Genomic DNA, 19,811 nt, shown 5'->3' with positions numbered 1-19,811 from the left:
TCATCTGCAGCTAATGGTTGATTCGTTTAATCAATGAGCTGGTCCTAAACCGATCAGTGTAATTTAAACACAGCTGCAAACCCGAGATCAACACAGGAGTTCTTCATAAACATCAGGTCCTTGGAGTCTTCAAGATAACATTGTTGCCTGATCCTGTATTCAGCTAGACCATCACTTCTCTGGCAGTTGAGCACAGCCACAATCTGTTTGAGGTATGACGCCTTCCATTCTTGTTACGTACCTATCTGTAATCGTTTGTGCGTATATCTACTTTGAAGATTAGAGACAGCAACCTTGCAATAGAACTCCAAATTTGTTTGTGAAGGTTCGACTTAGCTGGAGTTCAGATCTCCATCCTTTCCCCCGCTATGTACGTTCAACTTTGGTTTTTCTAGATTGGAAATGCCCAAGTAGAGAGTAGACAATGGCTTTGCTTCAGGCCCTCTTTGTTGGTGCTATTGAGAAGGATCTTTGATAGTCCATCTTTTCTTCCAAGTCATATGTAAACTTAAAAATATGTCTACCTTGCAGCTCCTCCAGATGCAAGATGTCTGAGGAATACACAAACTGTCTTTCTTGTTGAACTGGAATACACAAACTGGGTTATCTTATATGCCGCCTCCCTTGTGCAATATGCGCCAATTAATTTGGCTACATGGCAGCATTTCCCTGGATAGACACTCTAGAATGGCTTGAGCTTGTGTCTGGGCACTCTAGAATGGCTAAAGCTCATAGTGTTCGATGTCCACGCCATTTTCGTCAGCGTGGTTCTCAGCCTCTCAGGCTCGGAAGCTTTGGTCCTCATCATGGCGGGCATCGTCTGGGTTGTGTGGAGAACCACAGTGCTCTGGTATTTCTTGCAGAGACCGTCCGTCCAGTTGTCACTACCGGCATTCTGCTCTGAAGCTGGCGCCGGCAACAAATCCATTCTAGCCGGCAACCAATCCACAAATCCACTCTGGACGAGTGGGCTCAATGCAAAACAGATTCCTTGTAATATAATTCCGTCTCGTTTTGATAGAACTTCCCAAATAACTACAATTTTATATGTTTGGTTTACTGCTAATATAGGGCCTGTAGAGAACCTTCAATTAGTGCTGAACTGCAGACAGAGTATAGCATCGGTATATTAGTTAGCCAGGGGAAAATGATGTCACAAACAAGGCACTGAACATGCCTAAAGTGGAGACGAATTCTATTTGGAAGAGCAGGATCTTTTGCTCTTTTTTTTCTGGAAAAAATACACTGAATTATTTTACATTTTGTTGTATCCATCAGGTGGTGCAAGACATTCAGAACCTAGCATACATGCGATGGAGCGGTTGATCAGACTATATAATGAGTGGGAAATACAGCTACTTGTGCTCCTTAGCTTCACATTGCAGTTGTTCCTCTTCTTCGCTGGCAGGCTTCGGCGGTGTAGCGGCAACAGGCTCCTAAGGCTCTCCCTTTGGGCTGCTTACTTGGGGGCAGACCTGGCAGCAGTTTATGCACTTGGCTATCTGTCACGGCATCAGGATATCAACATTGAAAGGCTAAGAAGAACCGAACAACTGGCTTTCTTTTGGGCACCATTTCTCCTCATCCATCTTGGTGGGCAGGACACCATTACTGCTTTTGCCATGGAGGATAACAACTTGTGGTTGAGGCATCTCTTGAATCTGCTCACCCAAATTGCCCTAGCTTTATATGTATTCCGGAAGTCCATTGGAAGACACAGCGCGAACCTTTTACTCTCAGGCATCTTTTTGTTTATTGCCGGAATTATCAAGTATGGAGAAAGAATATGGTCTCTCAAGTGTGGCCGTCTTAGAAGTCTTGAGAGCTCAACTGGGCATCAGAGCAGAAAACAATTGCCTGAAGGAAACGCCGGCGACGCTGGCTTTGTTGGCGCAGCCCTCAATTCCATGCCACGCGCCCTTGATGTCTTATTGGAGCGCAGCATGATTGATCCATCGTCAGACCAATTGGACCAATTGGTAAAGACAGAAGTTGACTCTGACGAAATGATCAAGATGGTGAGGCTGCAGCTTGGCATAATATACGACGACCTCTACACTAAGGCTCTTGTGCTCAGGACTTGGAGCGGAGTTATACTTAGATGCATCTCCCAGGCCTCGGTTGTTGTTGCTTTTGCGCTCTTCCATCCAGATGACAAACAGAGGTATAGCAAAGCTGATGTTGCAATCACCTATACACTATTTGTCGGGTGCTTTTTCCTGGAAGTCTGCTCAATGTTCATTTCCATGATGTCACCATGGACATGGGCATGGTTGAAGGTTCAAAATTGTGATGTCCTTGCCAGGTTGTCATGGTTTGTGTTTTGCTGTGACATCGGATACCCAAGGATGAAACAACGGTGGCCAAATTTGATTGGGCAGTACAACTTCCATAGCTGGTTGACTGAGAGCGACCTGCAGCGAAGTACACGTAATCGACAAATAATGGTGGTCTTCAGAAAGCTGTTCGTGGGTTTGCTCGGTGTTAAAAAGAAGAAAATGTTTTGGGTAAGCAATCTATTGGATACCAAGTACACGGATGTGGATGAAATGATCGTGAAATGTGTAGCAAAAGAGCTGAGTCTGTTACTACATGAATTTGACGATGGTCAAGCACGACAAGAATGGCCAAACATTAGCCAACTGTTTGGCAATGCACAGGATGGAATTATTAGAGACTTTGGCTATGGTATTATCTTCATGCACTATGTCACAGAGACACTTTTAGAAAAACCTGCTTCCCCCAGTGAGGACATGGAAGCAAATGCTACAAGGCCAGATGTACCTTCTGGTCTGGTGGAGGTATGCCAGAAACTCTCGAACTACATGATGTACCTTTTGGTTACCCACCCTTCCATGCTGCCGCTGTCTATCAGCGCCACAGCTACCCTGGATCACTTCCACGAACCTGAACGGCTTAAAGATGTCACAAAGCTCATGGAGGACTTTGAATTGGTGGCAACCAAAGAAACACTGGAGGAGATAGCTCGCCTGTGGGTGAGGTTACTCCTCTACACTGCTGGCAAGTCGAAGGCAGAGATGCACGCGGCGCAGCTGAGTGAAGGCGGGGAGCTGATCACATTCGCCTGGCTGCTCATGGCCCACCGCAGGATCGGGGATTACCATCTTAGAAGGATTCATCTTACCAATGGCAATACTCGTGGAGCAGATGCAGAGTTGACGAATGTATACGCCTTCTATGTTCCCCGAAAGTCGGAAGATCAGATACCGGCCGCTGATCATGGGTAACTGCAAATCGATCAGTTATTTATTTATTACTACATCCTCTACACTGCATAGATGGATATCTTATTTTGCTGTTTGTTTCTTGTTTTGGAAAGCAGGTCGGATGTATAAGTCATATTACTTCGGGTTTGGTTGCCGTACTGTTTGAATGTCGTGGCGTGCTGGAAGCCTACCTATCCGTCTTCTGTTTGTGTTCTGGTGTGCTTCAGTAGTGTTCAGTTATTTGTGCGGGTGTTCTTTCCTTGTTTGCTGTCCGTGTGATGAAATAAGGCGCTACATTTTTCCTATTTCCTGATGATATGTCTATGTATAATGTTACCAACAACATGTAACCTTTAACAATGCTATTCATTCAGTATGTTAAAGGACTTGATATCTAGAGCACTTCAACAAGTCATTTCCATACCCTTCTTTTAATGTTAAAGATCTTGACACGGTATCTCATCTGTTCAGTACCATTTTGCTCTTGCTTTGCGATGAGCTACCTTTTCCTTCCATTTAATTTCCATGGAGTTACCCGTCAAGTTATATACTCCCTCCGTCCCAAAATTCTTAGATTTGTCTAAATACGGATGTATCAAGTCTTATTTTAGTATTAGATACATCGCATCTAGACGAATTTAAGACAAGCATTTTGGGACGGAGGGAGTATGTATCAGGTAGACAAGGGTGTTATTGAGCACTTGCTTCCTTCACTGCACGAAAATGATTGGGATGTTCTTATTGCACATTTCCTTGGTGTGGTAAGTTGTTTGTGTTCACTTTGGCTCTGGCTTACCCATTTGATCTTTTCCCTTGTGGAACCAGAAGTGTATGAGGCCAACTTTCTTTAGAACCATTCAGGTCATCCTTGCGCTGGGAGCCCGATGCACGGCAGCGAGCTGCAACCAAAGGACATACAAATTCGGTATGCACACACACATGTGGTTAGCGGTAACTACGCCGCTATCACGTGTCTACTGAATTTGTTTATACTCCCTTCGTTCCTAAATATAAGTCTTTTTAGAGATTCCACTATGGACTACATACGGAGCAAAATGAGTAAATCTACACCCTAAAATATGTCTATATACATCCGTATGTAGTTTGTAGTGGAATCTCTAAAAAGACTTATATTTAGGAACGGAGGGAGTACTAATCAGTTACATCGAGGGGCACCCCCATATACATTGTTTTTTGGGGTTCATATCAAGTTTTGATCGCTCGCCACGATATGCCACGTGGTCCATATACTTCATTTGACTTGACAAACTTATCATCTGCAGCTAATGGTTGAGTGGTTTAATCAATGAGCTGGTCCTAAGCCTACCAGTGTAGTTTAAATACAGCTGCAAGCCCGAGATCAACACAGGAGTTGTTCATAAACGTTATGTCATTGGAGTCTTCAAGATAACATTGTTGCCTGACCCTATATTCAGCTAGACCATCATTTCTCTGGCAGTTGAGCACAGCCACAATCTGCTTGAGGGTATGATGCCTTCCTTTCCTGTTATGTACTACTCCCTCCGTCCCAAAATAAGTTTGAAGATTAGAGACAGCAACCTTGCAATAGAACTCCAAATTTGTTTGTGAAGGTTCGGCTTAGCTGGACTTCAGGTCTCCACACCCCCCCCCCCCCCCCCCCCCCCCCCCCCCCATGTACTCTCAATTTGTTCAACTTCGTTTTCTTAGTTGGAACTCTGCCCAAGTAGAGATTAGACATTCGCTTGCTTCATGCCCTCTTTGTTTGTGTCACTGGAGAAGGATCTTTGACAGTCCATCTTTTCTTCCAATTTGTATGTAAGCTTAAAAATCTATCTACCCTGCAGCTCCTCTAGATGCAACATTTCTGAGGAAGCTGAACTCCCAAAACAGAGCTTTATAAGGATTTTCAAATTTCCTTGTTTCTTGTTGAACTCGTATATGCAAACTGGATTATCTTATATGTCAATTCCCCCCTGCAATATGCACGAATTAATTAGGCTACATGGCAGCATTTCCCTGGATAGACACTATAGAATGGCTTGAGCTCGTGGCTGGGCGCTCTAGACATAGCTTCGCCACTGTAAAGCTCATAGATGTCCGCTGCATATACTGCTTGCTACTGCCATGAGGCTGAAAGTTGGGTTGCACTTGAGGTGGGCTGCGACAACAGGGCGCAACCTATGTGGGTTGTCCCTAGCATGCTCTCTTGTCGCCGGTGCTGGTGATTACCGTGATGCACAGCTGCAATGTCTTGTTTGGAGTGGATTCATTTGTAGGATTTGTAAGAATCTATCCACCTTCTTTGTTGTTGATAGTCGAATTTCGTAACTTGGGTAGGAACTAATTATGTTGGTTTCAACAGATTTTAAATTTCAGCATGATGACTCTATACTCGAATTTGCAATTGAGACAGCTTGTTTGCCTCAACCCCAAGTAATTGAACTGTTATTTCAATGAGAGTAGTAAATTGGCTGAAAATTTGGTTTCCGACTGAGCGATGAACCCACAAAGAAATCTTGCGCTGAGGAGCTACTTCTACTTCCATTATGCCTTTTTTTGTGTGTGTGCAGATGCTCTAAACCCAAATAAACAGATTAAACATGATTCCAGGTTGGAGATGTTTATTACGGTGGCTGGAGCTTGTTGGTAGTGGCAAAGCTTTGGCAGAGTTAGTTTCTAGCTGTTCTGGTTAGCATTGCACTGGATGAATCATATGTGACAAGTCAGAAACTTTGTCAACTTTGTTTTCTTAAACTGCAGGGATGTTCAATGTATGAGAATTCTTATAAATCACTAACATTCAGAAATTGAGAGATTGACAACAACGGCCCAACATCCGAAGTAGAATAGATGTATGCTTCTTTCGGAAGTTTGAACTTCTGAGAATATCTTTTAGAAGTTCACTAACATATTATTTTGCATGCTTAACACAAAATAAAAGTAGAATAGATGTCAGCTTCTTTTGGAAGTTAGAACTTCTGAGAATATCTTCTTTTTACCGGTAAGTTCTAGAGAATCTTCCTAACTGTATGTATCTGACTACTGCGGCCACTTGCAGAGGTAAATGGCACCATAGCAGGCAATTCTTTCATGGGTAATACCAAAGAAGTTATATCTCCGTACTTACAGATTGAACTTGGAAGATCCCTGGTCAACTGTTTATTATTTTTCAATTTTACAATCTCATTACTAGCCTAAGCATTCACCCTGTATATATGGAATTTGTAAGTGGAAGCAGAGTAACAGACCTCCTTTGCTGTTGAAAATACACCTTAAAGCTTCAGGCGGCGAACTGTTAAGTCTTCATTCTTTGCAACATGTTAAATGCTGTGAGTTGATCAAACAGATCAGTACAACATTTATACATTTTGAAGAAGTTATATATCATAACATACACTGTTTTGGAAATATTTTTCTGAAATGTACATTTTACAACATCTTGGCACAAAACTTGTCCTAATGTACATATGAACTAGTACAAGATCATCTAGAACAACATACACAACAATGGGATCATCTGGATGTAGTAACACAAATCAGTAGGAAATAAATTTGTGGAAGAACATACATGCAAGAGTAAGATACCTGTGATGGTTGCTAGCTTGATGGGCACATGATATGGTCGTTATTAAGTTGGTTCCAACTTTGATCCAACCTTTAGACTTCTCAAAAAAGAGGCACCATGTAGACCGATGGCTTCCAGCACATCCCCAGCTTCAGGCTCGCTGCCTGAATGCTCATAGAGATGAAATGCAGCACTCAGGATGAAGCTGTCAGGTTTCAGTGACCCGCGTGTTGTCTCGAAGAGCGATATGCCCTCGTCGACGCGACCGTGCTCAAGGTACGCCCTCATCATTGCCCGGCAACATGCTAAATCAACAGCCACGCCAATCTCCTGCATCTGGCTGCAGATCCTCTGGGCTTCATCAATCTGGTCTGCCTTCAGAAAGGCAAAAATGAGGTGGCTAAAATGAGGGCATGAAGGGGTTATGCCGCTGGTCAACATCATCTGGATGGCTTTCTCAGCTTTGGAGTAGCATCTACTTTCTGAGTATGATCTGATCAATGCAAGGTATGTCGTCGAGTCGGGAACTTGACCGTGTGATTGCATCTCCTGGAAAACAATCTCTGCTTCATCATGCAGCCTGGCAGTGGCGTAGGCATTGATCATGGAGTTGCAACTGATCTGCACATTGATTGCAAGTTTCAGTCACAGCAGTCAATCTCAAGGCAGATAACTGTAATTTCAGAAGTCAGACACCAACGGAAGCATACCTTTCCAGGCATGATACCAAGTTCCTTCATTCTATCGAATAGTGAAGACGCCTCCTGATGCCTCCCTGAAGAAATTGCACTGAATAGTACGAACGAGAGTGCGAAAAACTCGTCGAACATGAAAAGGGAAATCTCCTTTGATTCCTATACGCAAGGTAGAAGGGACTAACCAGCCTTTCCATAGAAGTTAAGCATGTTGGTGTATATCTTCTCGTCGATCAGTAAGCCTAGCTCCTGTGCAGCAGCAAACATTTCAGCAGCCTTGTCCAGCTTTCCTCCTAGGCCATAAACACTGAACAAGAAAACTGAAGCTAATGACAAAGTGGTCTTAAGTCTCAACACAAACATAAAAGATAAAAAACAGTTGCATACTTCTAACTCCCATTTTCCTATGGTTTTATCAAGATTATCTACCTTATCATTATATTGAAAGTCTGCAAGGACCGAGGAACCCCAGTGGATATCATGCGATCATATATGTTGACAGCTGAGTATAGTTTGCCTGTTTGGAAACTAAAGCTGTAGCAGTTAGCCATGACACCCATACCCTGAAAATTTTGCTTGCCCACCTTATGAAGAGGAAAAGATGTTTATCCAGACCTGACTCGAGCATCGACTTGATAAATGTATTATACGCAACAGTATCAAGCTCAACTTCACCATGGAAGCAGCCATGCATGATGTTCTCCACCTCCTGAAACTTTCCTGGGAGTAATTTCGCAGTGTGAGTATACACAGAAGCGAAGCGCCTCACCAAATTTACCGCACAAGGATTGGTAGCAGTTAGAAAAAATATTTACCATGTTTGGTCAGGTGAGTGACAAGTATGCTAATTGTCACAACATCTCTGCTATGGCCTTGATCAGCCATTTTCATAAAGAGATGATACGCCTCTCCGATATTGCCGCACTTGCATAATGCGTCGACCATGGCATTGTAGACAGGCCCTCGTATTGGAAACGATGTCGATGCCGACTCAAACAGTTCCTCTGCTTGATGTAACTTCTGTTCCTGGCCATATTGGACAATGAGAGTAGATGTTGCAGAATCTTCAGGCTTGACTCCCAACTGAGTCAGCTGTTCATGAAGGAATTTTGCCTCACATGTCCTCCCTGCAGAAAAATAAATAAATAAACAGCAGTGGATGACAGTATGGTTAGGCATGAACACCATGATCTGTGTGGTACCTGGTTTCCTCACCTTCCCTAGCCAATTTTCTGATCAATTGGCACGCGATGGACGAACCCCCAGGTGTGTCCAACAATGACTTTAACGTCGCGTTCAGTGCCGAACTGTCGGTCCGACAGGCTAGTGCCTTCGACGAACTATCTTGTTCCTGCATCACACTAGTTCTGTTTCTAGCATACATCTCTATAATAGAAACCATTGTTGAACTCTTCATGGTCACTCCACCATTGTTCATCTCTTTCAGTATCTTATCCGCATCGGTGATCATCCCGCTTTTGCAGCAAACTTCCATTACAGTCATGCAGAGGGCCTCATCAAGCTGGATATCTTCTTTTCTCATCTTCAGAATGAATGCACTTGCCTTCTCTAGCTGGCCCAGCTTGACATATAATCTCAGTAGGTCATTGCAGCAGAACACATCAGGGAGGCCATATTTGCACAGAGCTCTGAAGACATCTTCTGCTGCAGCTATGTCTTCCCTCGCGACATGACATCGAAGAAGAGCGCCGTAAGAGAACTTTGAAGGCTTCACATTCCTCGACCTCATCAAACCCAAAACCTGCAACGCCTTATCATAGTTGCGAGCATTCATGTGAACCTGAGCCATTGCCACATAAGTCTGTTCATCACTCAGAAGACCCGCACTGTCGATTTCCTCGAAAGTGCGCTGCGCATCGTCGTAGAGCCCGATCTTACCATAGATCCTAATGAGGATCCCATAGATGACCTCATCAATGACAACCCTGCTTCGCTCCATCTCTGAGAAGAGCGAGAGCGCCTTCGAGTAGTCCTCACTCTTGTCATAGAGTGCCAGGAGGGATGCACAGGTGTAGTTGCTGGGGACAATGCCATGAGCCCTCATCTCCTCATAGAGCATCACAACCTGCTCCCCTCTGCCATGCCTGGAACTCAAGCTGATCAGGCAACTGTAAGTCGCCTCCTCCGGGACGAGTCGGGAGGCCCTCATCTTCCCCAGGACATCCATGGCCTCCTCCAGGAGACCCGCCTTGACAAATGAGCCGATCACAACTGTGTATGTGAAGTGATTTGGCACCACATTGTTGGCTTCTTCCATTTCCATCATGTGTTTCCAGAGGTGGATCACCTTGCCGTGGAGCCTGTGCTTCTGCAGGGAGGAGAGCATGAAGTTGAAGGCGGAGACGGGCGGTGCCACGCCGCGCCTGCGCGTCGCGGCGTAGAAGAGCATCATGTCGCCGTGCCTCCCCCGGCGCGCGTACACGCACAGCAGGGTGCCGCACGCCACCGCGTCCGGCTCCACGCCGGCCTCGAGCATCTCCAGGAACGCCTCCTCGGCGAGCTCGATCTTGCTGGCGTTGCCATACGCCCTGAGGAGGATGGTGTAGGCGACCACGCTGGGCTCGTAGCACAGCTGCAAGAAAATCAGGTGAGGACCAAGGTTTTGGATTTCGTTTTGCGAAATATACACGCCCCTGTGGCTTGAGATTGGGGCTATCGCGTGGACCCTCCGGACGATTCGCAATAAACTTATGATTCAGCGCACTCCTCTTCGATGGGCGACTGACGCTTTTTTCAAACTGTCTGGTTACTTGCAACTTTGGCGGCCGCTTAGTCGCCCTCGGGACCGGGACGCCATCTCCGCCTTCATCGCCGACCTTCGATCGATGGCCGTCCGCCTGTCGCCGCCGCCCCCGCCGCCTCCTCCGGAGCCAGATTAGATGTTTGCCGGCCCCGCGGCCCGGGCCCCGCCTGCGCCTCTTGTGTTTTCTTGTGTGTGTTGTGTTGGGCTTGTTGAGCTGTGCCCTCAGCAGTACCTTTGGACCTCGTGTTGTGTGGCGTGGGTGTGTGTGCTCTGAACTAGACAATGTATGTGTGCTCTTGGCGGTTTGCTTTATTTATAAAGCGGGGCGAAAGCCTTTTTCGGTAAATTGACGAAATTCGGTTTTTCGAAAAGTTCCATCCAAAACTTGAATTCTTCAATGAAAAACGAGTGAATTTTGAAAATGACCGACATTGTTCCAAAAAATCGAAGTCTGAAAATAAGGAAGAACCAAGATGAACAACAATGATCCATTGGTTGATTATACACACATGAATCAGAATTGTTCAACCAGCGCTCAGAATTTTCAGCTCAAAACGGAGAAAAATTGCTGAGGATTCAGCGCAACATCGCATCGGGGCGGATTAAATGACAGAAAATTTGAAGAAAAAAATGGTTCATGTGTGGGGAATCTTGTTCTGTACCTGGAGCTTCATCCACGAGAAGAAATCGTGGGCCTGGCGCCACCCGCGCTGCTCGCGGAGGACGACGCACATCTCGCGGAAGGTGAGCTTGGCGACGAAGGAGGCCATGGCCTCTCGCATGGTGGACCCGCCGGCGGGCGGGTGGGACGCGGTGGCGCGTGCGGCGCGGGCCGCGGCGACGACGTGGCGGCCGTGGACGTGGCCGGCGCGGTCGTCCTCGACGTACCGGGCCATCTGGCCCTCGGTGCGGCGCACCCACCGGGGCGTTTCGGCGCCGGCGCCCTGGCCGCGGCGCTCCTGGAGGAGGCGCCGCGCCTCGTCGTGGAGGAGCCGCCGGTACGGCGGCGGGCGGCGCCCCCGCGACGACGACGGCAGCGAGGAGGAGCGTGCGCCGGAGGAGAGCGACCACGAGGCGGCGCCGTCATCGTCCTCCCGGTAGGAGCAGGTGACGGAGACGGCGGCGGTCGGCGCGGCGAGTGGAGTGTGAGGAGGAGGAGGAGCAGAAGGCATCGGCGCGGTGGACGGACGCGGGAAAGCGGAGCGATTACGAGATAAGGTTAGATTTCTCCTCTCTTTTTTATCTCTGGGTAAATCGGGTAGGACCCACCTGTCAGCGTGAAGGTAACTATCTGGGTCAGCTCAAAGAGACGAGGATGGGGTACGAATTCACCCCAATCAGCCAGTTGGAAAAACAAATGATATCGCAACCGGAAATCCGTTGGATATTTTTTGAAATGCCAAAAAAATTTCAACAAAAATTTGAGTGTACTTTGTCACATCCAATGCTACATCCAAATTTGTAGGCAAAAAGATTAAACAGTAAACGACAAATGTTACTCTAAAATGTCATCCTAAATTTGTTTTTTACCGGTGAAACTCCATTTCGCATGAAATTTTTCAATGATGTTTGCGATATTAACACGAACATCTACAAAAAAAATTATTTTTTTAAAAAATGTTCACTATATATTTTTTGTTTACTATTCACGCGGGAACATGCACTCTTGAGAGCCAAGACGCCATTCTCCATAATGTGTAAGTGGGGCAGCACGGGAGGACGCCGGCCACCACTGATTTTGACAGTATTCACATTTGATTTTATCTTTTTTGATTCTCTAAGTATAGTTTGAATTAGGAGCTGGAACTTTTTGAGCTTGTACATTAAAGATTGGATGACTGTCTTCAATTTCTTTCATATTTTTTGAACATGTTTTGTATCATAAAAAACCCGACCTTATTGATCTCACCTAATGTAGATCCTATACAACTCTTCCCTACAGCCGGACTTAGCAAATATAACCCTATAAACGCCCGCAGACGCGCCTTGTCAGTGACCGGGTGTGTTTGTTTTGAACCCTTATTTGTCCGTTCATACATCAACACTCCTCATTTTTTCCTCATATGTCCAATCACTTGCACGTGATTGGTGGAGATGAAGAGAGAGAAAGAAAAGAATGAATAAAGAAAGAGAAAAGGTAGTTCGGGGTGGGCCACGTCCTACATGGCGGACTGACCGGGTGCGTCTGTGAGTCCTCATATCCACCCTACACTTGTCCACAATATGAGGGTTCGCGGACAGTCCTGACGTATAGAGATAATATAAAAGGTCCGGTTAGGTCATTTTTTTCCTTTTCTCTTCTGTCGGCCATTAATCGGGCACGTCCGCGAACGTTTGAGGGGGATTTGAGGATGCCGGTTTGTAGATGCTCTAAGGCCTTTCATCTGGCATCGGTTCTGGCGGTGTGCCTAACGTCGTCGGAGGTCGTGTGAAGGTGTGTCTCCGGTGGAACTCTCCAGATTCGATCGGTGTTTGTCTTCGATGGTTCCACTTGAATCCGGCCGTCGTTCGTGTGTGTTTGTATGTTTATCGGTCGAATTCCAATTTACGTTTCTCTTCACCGACGACAACTGCTAGTGAAGTCCAGCAGTAGAGCATCTCCAGCCGCGCCCCCAACAAGGCCCCCAGGCGATTTTTCGGCCGCCGGCGCCAAAAAAAGGCCCAGCCGCGCCCCCAAGGGCCCAGTTTTCGCCGGCTCGGGCCGAAATTGACGCCGGCGGACCCAACCCGAACCCGGCGCGCTGGGGGGCGCTCGGGGGCGCCGGGCGAATTGTTTTTGGCGCGAAGAGCCGCGGCCCCCCTTGCCAGCGACTCGACTCGACTCTCTTCTCGCCACTTCGTCGTCCTCATCGCCTCGTTCCCCGTGGCGAATCAATGCCAAAGCTGCACGCGCTGCCGCGCCGGTCAGCCTCCATTGATGCCTCACGGGCGGCGCGGTGAAGGCCGGGCGAAGCGCGTCCCCTCGCCCGCCACGCGTACTACGCGGCGCCCCCGCCTATATAAGCCGACCACCAGCGCGCCGGAGACACGCACAGATCCTCCACCGCCGACGCGCCCATTTCTCCCCCTTCCTCCCTCGCCTCCTCTCGCCGTCTCCAGTTTAGAAGAATGGCCGAGCGCTTCCCAGGCGACGGCGCGGCGGCGAATGGCTTCGGGCGCCGCCATCTTCGCGAGGACGAGGCTCGCCTCCTTTTCGAGGCCGAGTACCCGGTCCCGCCGGACATGCGGGTGCCCGGGGCGTGGAGGATCAGCGCCGGCGGCGTGCCGGTGCCACCACCACCCACCGGGGCGGCGCGGCGTGCGGAGATCGCACGTATCCGCGCGTCCCTGCCGCGGGCGGCGAGGGAAGGCCCGCGGTACACCCCCGACTGCCCGCTCTGGGAGCCCTACTTCCGCCGCCGCCACGCCGAACAGCTTGAGGCGACGAACGGCGTCGTGCCCTCCGGCAGGCTCAACTCGAGGGCCGGCGCCGGTGGTGGGGCGTGCCCGGCCGCACATTGGAGGCCGTCCTCGAGTACATCGAGGGCGGCAACACGCCGCGCCTCTAGTACCCCTCTCCCCCGTCCTTCTCACGCCGCCGTGGGAGCTCCTGGACGCCGAGGCGCATGGAGCGGGCCGGGGCGTCCTCCTCCTCGTCCGGCCGCTCGTCCGGCTCTCCCTGCCTCCGCCCCGTCAAGCCGGAGCCCCAGGACACGCCTGTCAGCACGCGCACCCGCAGCTCCGGCGTCCGCATCGGCGACTCCACCCCCCTCCGGCCGCTTCGTCCTCGTCGAGCCCAAGCCGGAGCCCGGCCTCCCCCCGGAGTACGAGGAGATAGCCCGGCGCGGCTTCTCCGACGAGGAGGCCCTACAGTGGGCGCGGGACGACTACTACCGCGACGAGATGGTCCGGCAGCGCCGGGCCCTGGAGGAGATAGAAGCCCGCAAACGTGGGCGCGAGGACGAGCACGGCGTCGTGATCCTCGACAGCGACGACGAGGAGGACGCCCCCAGACCGTCCAACCCGCCGCGCCAACCAGGGGAGGGATGCAGCAGGGACGGCGGCGGCGACAACGACGACGACGGCGGCGGCGACTACACGCGGTTCTACAGCCTTCTCGGCATGTAGAACTGCAAGGGCGGGCGGCGGGCGGCGAGGAGCGGCGAGGGAGACGGCGAGGAGCGGCGATGGAGACGGCGAGGAGCAGCCCCTAGTAGTTTTTTTTTTCTTTTTTTGTAAAATATGTTTAAATTTGAACGAACTCGCCGATGTTTGCGTTAAATTTGAGCCGTGTTTGCGCCGTATTTAAGTTTTTCAAAAAAGTGGGCGCCACGACTGGGAGGCATCACGCCCGCAGCGCGCGGTTTAGCGCTGGTGCGCTCCCGGGGGCGATTTTTAGCCCCTCCTGGCCAACGGCTGGAGATGCTCTAACCGGTGATAATCCCCTATCGGACATTAACTTTACAGAAAATTTAGATCGTGGGCCTGGCCCAGCTGAAGCCTGGTCCGGGAGTCCATCGCGGCGACGGACCACGGACACCGAGTCGATCTCTCCTCGAATAAAAAAGGTCCTTAGGTTCCTGGTTTTATACAGATCGAGACGACCACCGCCGCCGCCGCCCAAAAATCCGTCCCACTTTCCGCGGCGAGCCAGTGCCCAGTAGCCAGTAGATCAACCCACCGATGGCCGGCACCAAAAGGAAGGCACCCGGCTCCGTCGATCTTCCCAAAGCCCGGGCGGGTGAGGCGCCCCCTTCGCCGGCCGTCCTCGCTATGCGGCGGGAGAGGATCAAGTCCAATCTGCTAACCTTCCCCGAGGCGGCGGCGCTGGACGAGCTTCAGCTGTACCATGCGGTCGACAGGGTCATCAGGGAGTCCACGCCCTCCACCGCGACCCCGACCGCCCAGGGCATGGTTCGCCTGGACGACAAGAGCATCATCGCCACCTTCGAGTACGCCAACTGGCTGTTGAGCTTCTCCGCCGACGACTACCCGCCCGCCGGGGTGGATCCGCTCGTGTGGCTGAGTGAGCGGAGGCGGATGCTGGACGGGGAGATGAAGCCGGAGAAGAAGAGGGATGACCCCGACAACTCGCGGTTCCTCGTCGCCAAGATGCGCGTCGACCTGCTCACCAAGGGCTACGTCGAGCTCCCCAGGCCGTACGTCGATTACACGCCCCCGCCCCCGACGATCCGTGCCCGCGGCCAGCCCAAGAACGCCACGGCAATGGTGGTTGGATGAAGGCACGAAGCAGATAGCTACGCAAAGGATGATAGACAGCAGATCTATCTATCTGTACTTGGAGAACCCATCTATGCAAGTTATTACTCTAACGTGTAGTTATGCATCTGTGTAAATGTTTATCGAACCATCTATCCAAGTTGCTGGCACTGTAATATGGTGATTAATTAACATGCTTTGGTTGTTATTATAGGCCTAAATCAACTAATTAATTATACAATTGGGAGTTGATCTTTTGATTGTTTTTGAGCCGAAATCTTTTGATTTATTTTGATGGACGAAAAATACCTTTTTTGTTTTGCAGTTTTCGGAGTGTACCGAAGCACTTCTAATAAAAGGTGAAAGCATTAGCAGCTCGTTCATCATGCCTCATGAAAGCAAATACTTGTTCACCGCCTTCACTGTCATAGAAAAAAGTGACCGGTTTTCTGCATATTAACCAGGGAATTATTCTCTCCTTTTTTTAAATATATAAATCGAGATCCTTCAGGGCCGACTTAAAAAAAAAAGTTGACCGCCTTCCAGTTTGCAACTAGTAAGAAAATAACACGCTGCACATGCCGAGATGCCATTGCAGAACCATCAAATAGAAAGGCTCAAGATCCAACCAAGTCTATGCTAAATCACCCCATACTCCATTAAGGCATTAACCAACTAATTTCAGATTTACACATCTAACTGTGCATCCACAAGAACCTTCTTTCCAATGCAGATCACACAGCATGATGATCTTGTACTACGTTACAATCTTAGAAGGGCAGTGATACCCCAAGTCTAATAGAGTCCAAACCTCGGGTTTGACGCTTTGGTTTCTCAAGAAAAAGGAATACACTTTCAGTGGGAGGTGATGTTTTCATGGATAGTGAGGCGCCTATGATGACCAAGTCAATAGTCAGCTTAGTCTCTTGGACGTACTCATAGGGGTATTGTGTGTGTGCGGGCGCGCGTGTTTATAGGTATGAATGCATATATGTGTTTGTGAGCTTCTGCGTTTGTATTGTGCTTCTCACCAAAAAAAAAACAGTAGTCTTCACCTTCCATTCATAAAACATCATGTATTTTGCTCCCGTCATCAAGTGTGAGTAGTCTCCATTAGGCTATGTATATTTAGTAGTAACTATACAAAAACATATATCCCTTAAAAGCGCCTAGAACTCATCTAGTTGAGACATAACTATTTCTCATTTATCCGAGTCACCGGACTATTGTTTGGTTGTAGTTGTCCAGTTTCTAGTTAGGCGCTTCCAATTACGCACGGGGGCATAGTGGTCAACTCACGCACATGCGACTAGTAAGAAAAAAAAGGTTGCCACCAGTTGCATACGTGTTGCCACAATTGCAATGGTGCATGCGTGGTCATGTGCAATTCGCGCATGTGGACACTAGTTGCAATTGTGCATGGGTGGGTCACGTGCAACTCACGCATGTGCGACTAGCAGGAAAAAAGGAAAAAACAGCTGGACACTAGTTGCACACGTGTTGTGATGGTTGTAATTGTGCATGGGTGCGTTGTGTTCAACAAGGCATGCGCGTGTGACTAGTAGGGAAAAAGTTCAAGTTAAACCTAATTGCACTCGTTTTGTGCCCGTGAAGTTGTAGTCGGGTTACAACACTTGCACCTGCATGTCTGGTGGCATGCAACTGGCCCCAACAACTCCACTTCAGACCTCAATTGTAGTAGCTTCGTGCCCGTGGAGTTGCAGTTGGGTTACAACATTTGCAGTTGGATGTCTAGTGGTGGACATGCAGCAGGTCCCGACAACCCACCTACCGACCCCAATTGCAGTTGCTTTGTGTCAGTCTAGTTGCGGTCAAAATACAATGGTTCTAGTTGAATGTCTAGCCTGGCAACTCACCCTTCGACCTTAGTTGCAGTCGCTTAGTGCCCATGAAATTGCAGTCGGGTTATAACGCTTGTAGTTGCATGTCTAATGGTGGATATGCAACTGGCCAAACTACCCCTCTTGACCCCGGTTGCAGTCGTTTTATGCCCATGCGTGAATATTGAGCTAAAAAAAATGGAAACAAACAATTTTACAATCCTTGGTAATAAATGTATATTACTCTACAAGAAAAATGAATATACTAAAATACGAAAAGGGAAAAGAGTGAAGACATGACTAGATGCTAAAAGATGGACAAGATCAACCTGTAGTTGGTCTCTGCGCCGATGACGCAATAGGTTATCTAGTAGTTTGAAAGAAGGACTAGATTACCCAGCTAGACTAGAGCAGCAACAAGAGATGATCTTTAGTCTTGTTATGCCTCTAAATCTAAAACTTCTAGAAGCTTCTTGAAGAACTCCCTCTTGCCTTGCTCTTTGAGAAAGTTGTCAATAAGTTCAAACACTTTGTTTGCTTCTTCATGAAGTTCTTTCTCACCATGCTTTGCAAGAACTTTGTTGAGAGCAATGATACGTTCATTTTGCATCACCATTTCTTAGTATAAATTACTCATTTTTATACATGTTTTATGTATTATCACAAAATTCGCATACCTTTCTATCTTATTTTGCATATTGTATCGGAGGAGGAGAAATTGTCGTTAAGTTGTAGAAAAGCACTAACATAAGGAAGGGTGAACAAAATATATTTGCGGAGCTAGAAAGAAAACAGAAAAAATAATTAAAAAATTCTCATGGGAAGAGAGCCAGGGGCATACATGTGCCGAGGAGGCCCCTATGGGGCCTATCCGTCCAGGCATTGGGTCGTGAGACAAGGGCAGGTGGGTCCCACAGGGAACCCCTTAATTCTATTTTACCCCGAAACCCTCAGTTCTTTTTTACCGGATTTTTTCGCCGCTATCTTCGAGGCGGAAACCGAGCGGAGCAGGTTTTCCTCCCAGAGGGTTGATTCTCTAGGATCCTTCCTCTTCGGGTGGGGAATCAAAGCCATCGACATCACCAAGACTCCATTCATCATTATATCATCATCACCACACGAACAACTCCAATCATCATCCGTCTCCAACCCTACTTTTCAACCTATGAACTATTACTTCAGATTAGTTGATGAGATCACCTCCTGGTATACATTACTGCTTGCATTTGATGCTTAGAGGTTTAATCGGTGAAATATTTGTATGTTACTTTTTTATCATATCATTACCTCCACTGATCATGTCTATATGTCTTCTGAGTAGTCCGTTAGGTTCTTGAGGACTTGGGAGAAACCTTGTTGTTAGTAACCATGTGAAATTAAGTAAAGTTCAATGTTTTGATATTATGTTGTGGGGTAACTCATGTGTGAGCCTCGACTACATATCACTTCACTTTATGGGCCTAGAGGAGGCATTGTGTAATAACTTTTACCTAGGATGGCTGCTCGGAACAGATATTACCGTTGCCTGAGTTTGCCTACCGATATGTAATAAGTTGGAGCAGACCGGATTCGCCATTGAGGATGCGCTGGTGGAGTTCGGTGTCGCACAAGTAGAGGAGGCGACAGAGCAGCAGACCATCATTGAGTCCATCCAGTTGGAGCTTGAGGTCGAGGGAAGCCGCCGCTACATCCACGAGGTGGACATGGCGCGTGAGGAGCTCTTTGCCGCCGAGGAGACGACAGAGACGCGCCGGAAATTCACCTCGCTGCCAATAACGACAAGGTCGACGGCTTCTGCAAGGGCGTCATCGACATATCTGATGACGAGTAGATAGTCTAGCTATGTACATAGATGAATTTTGTGTTGCATGTAGTAGTGTGGATATGAGAATCGGGGAATGAAGACTATGGTTGCAGTGTCTAAGCTGCATGAGAGGTCATATATGTCACTCACGCGACAGCTCGCGCTCCTTCGCACAAGGTGCCCCCCAACTGGGCCGACCTTAGTTTGAACTTTGAACAGCGAAAATTTCCCAAAAAGTGAGCGTGCGTGCCTAGCCACTTGAGCCAACGAGGTTTGGTTGCTACCTCCGTCCTGATTTATTGGCCACCTTCGTATTTCGTGCCAAATTTTGACCAAAGATTTAACTAATAAAATGTCAATGCATGTATACAAAAATTATACCGGCTGATTCATATTTGAACATAGTTTTCAATGAATATTATTTTCGCTATGTATAACATATATTTTATTAGTTAAAATCATGGTTAAAATATGACCCTAAATACAAGGGGGACTAAAAAACCCAGGACAGAAGTGGTAATAGGCGGCGCGGGACATTTTTGGAAACTTCAAAATTATTATTTTTCTTTGGAAAAGCGATTACTTTTTGGAACACAAACCTTTTTCAAAATTGTGAATAAAATTATAAAATCTCAAACATTTTTGAACATGTAAATATTTTATGAAAAATCTTGAATATGTTATGAAGACATGATTTGTTACTCTTTGAATTTTTTTTGAAAAAAGGATTTATT

The 19,811-nt window shown here is 47.8% G+C and overlaps 2 protein-coding genes across 2 annotated transcripts; one reads left to right on the top strand and one right to left on the bottom strand.

Moving 5' to 3' along the window:
* Positions 1–24: 24 nt before the first annotated feature.
* Positions 25–3,672, top strand: LOC123145748 (uncharacterized). Its single transcript, XM_044565233.1, has 3 exons — positions 25–212; positions 1,279–3,244; positions 3,344–3,672. The coding sequence occupies exons 2-3, from the start codon at positions 1,314–1,316 to the stop codon at positions 3,354–3,356; spliced, it is 1,944 nt and encodes a 647-aa protein (XP_044421168.1). The 5' UTR covers positions 25–212; positions 1,279–1,313; the 3' UTR covers positions 3,357–3,672.
* Positions 3,673–6,266: 2,594 nt separating this feature from the next.
* On the bottom strand, positions 6,267–11,510 carry LOC123145746 (pentatricopeptide repeat-containing protein At5g27270). Its single transcript, XM_044565231.1, has 9 exons — positions 10,896–11,510; positions 8,685–10,062; positions 8,285–8,596; positions 8,085–8,189; positions 7,899–7,986; positions 7,655–7,776; positions 7,485–7,549; positions 6,795–7,395; positions 6,267–6,536 (listed from the first exon to the last, which is right to left on the bottom strand). The coding sequence occupies exons 1-8, from the start codon at positions 11,403–11,405 to the stop codon at positions 6,838–6,840; spliced, it is 3,138 nt and encodes a 1,045-aa protein (XP_044421166.1). The 5' UTR covers positions 11,406–11,510; the 3' UTR covers positions 6,267–6,536; positions 6,795–6,837.
* Between the last annotated feature and the right edge of the window lie 8,301 nt (positions 11,511–19,811).

The sequence above is a fragment of the Triticum aestivum genome, chromosome 6D (genome assembly GCF_018294505.1).
Source record: "Triticum aestivum cultivar Chinese Spring chromosome 6D, IWGSC CS RefSeq v2.1, whole genome shotgun sequence".
NCBI classification, from domain to species: Eukaryota; Viridiplantae; Streptophyta; class Magnoliopsida; order Poales; family Poaceae; genus Triticum; species Triticum aestivum.
The sequence above is the reverse complement of the archived record's forward strand: the minus strand, read 5'-3'. Positions and strand labels throughout refer to the sequence as shown.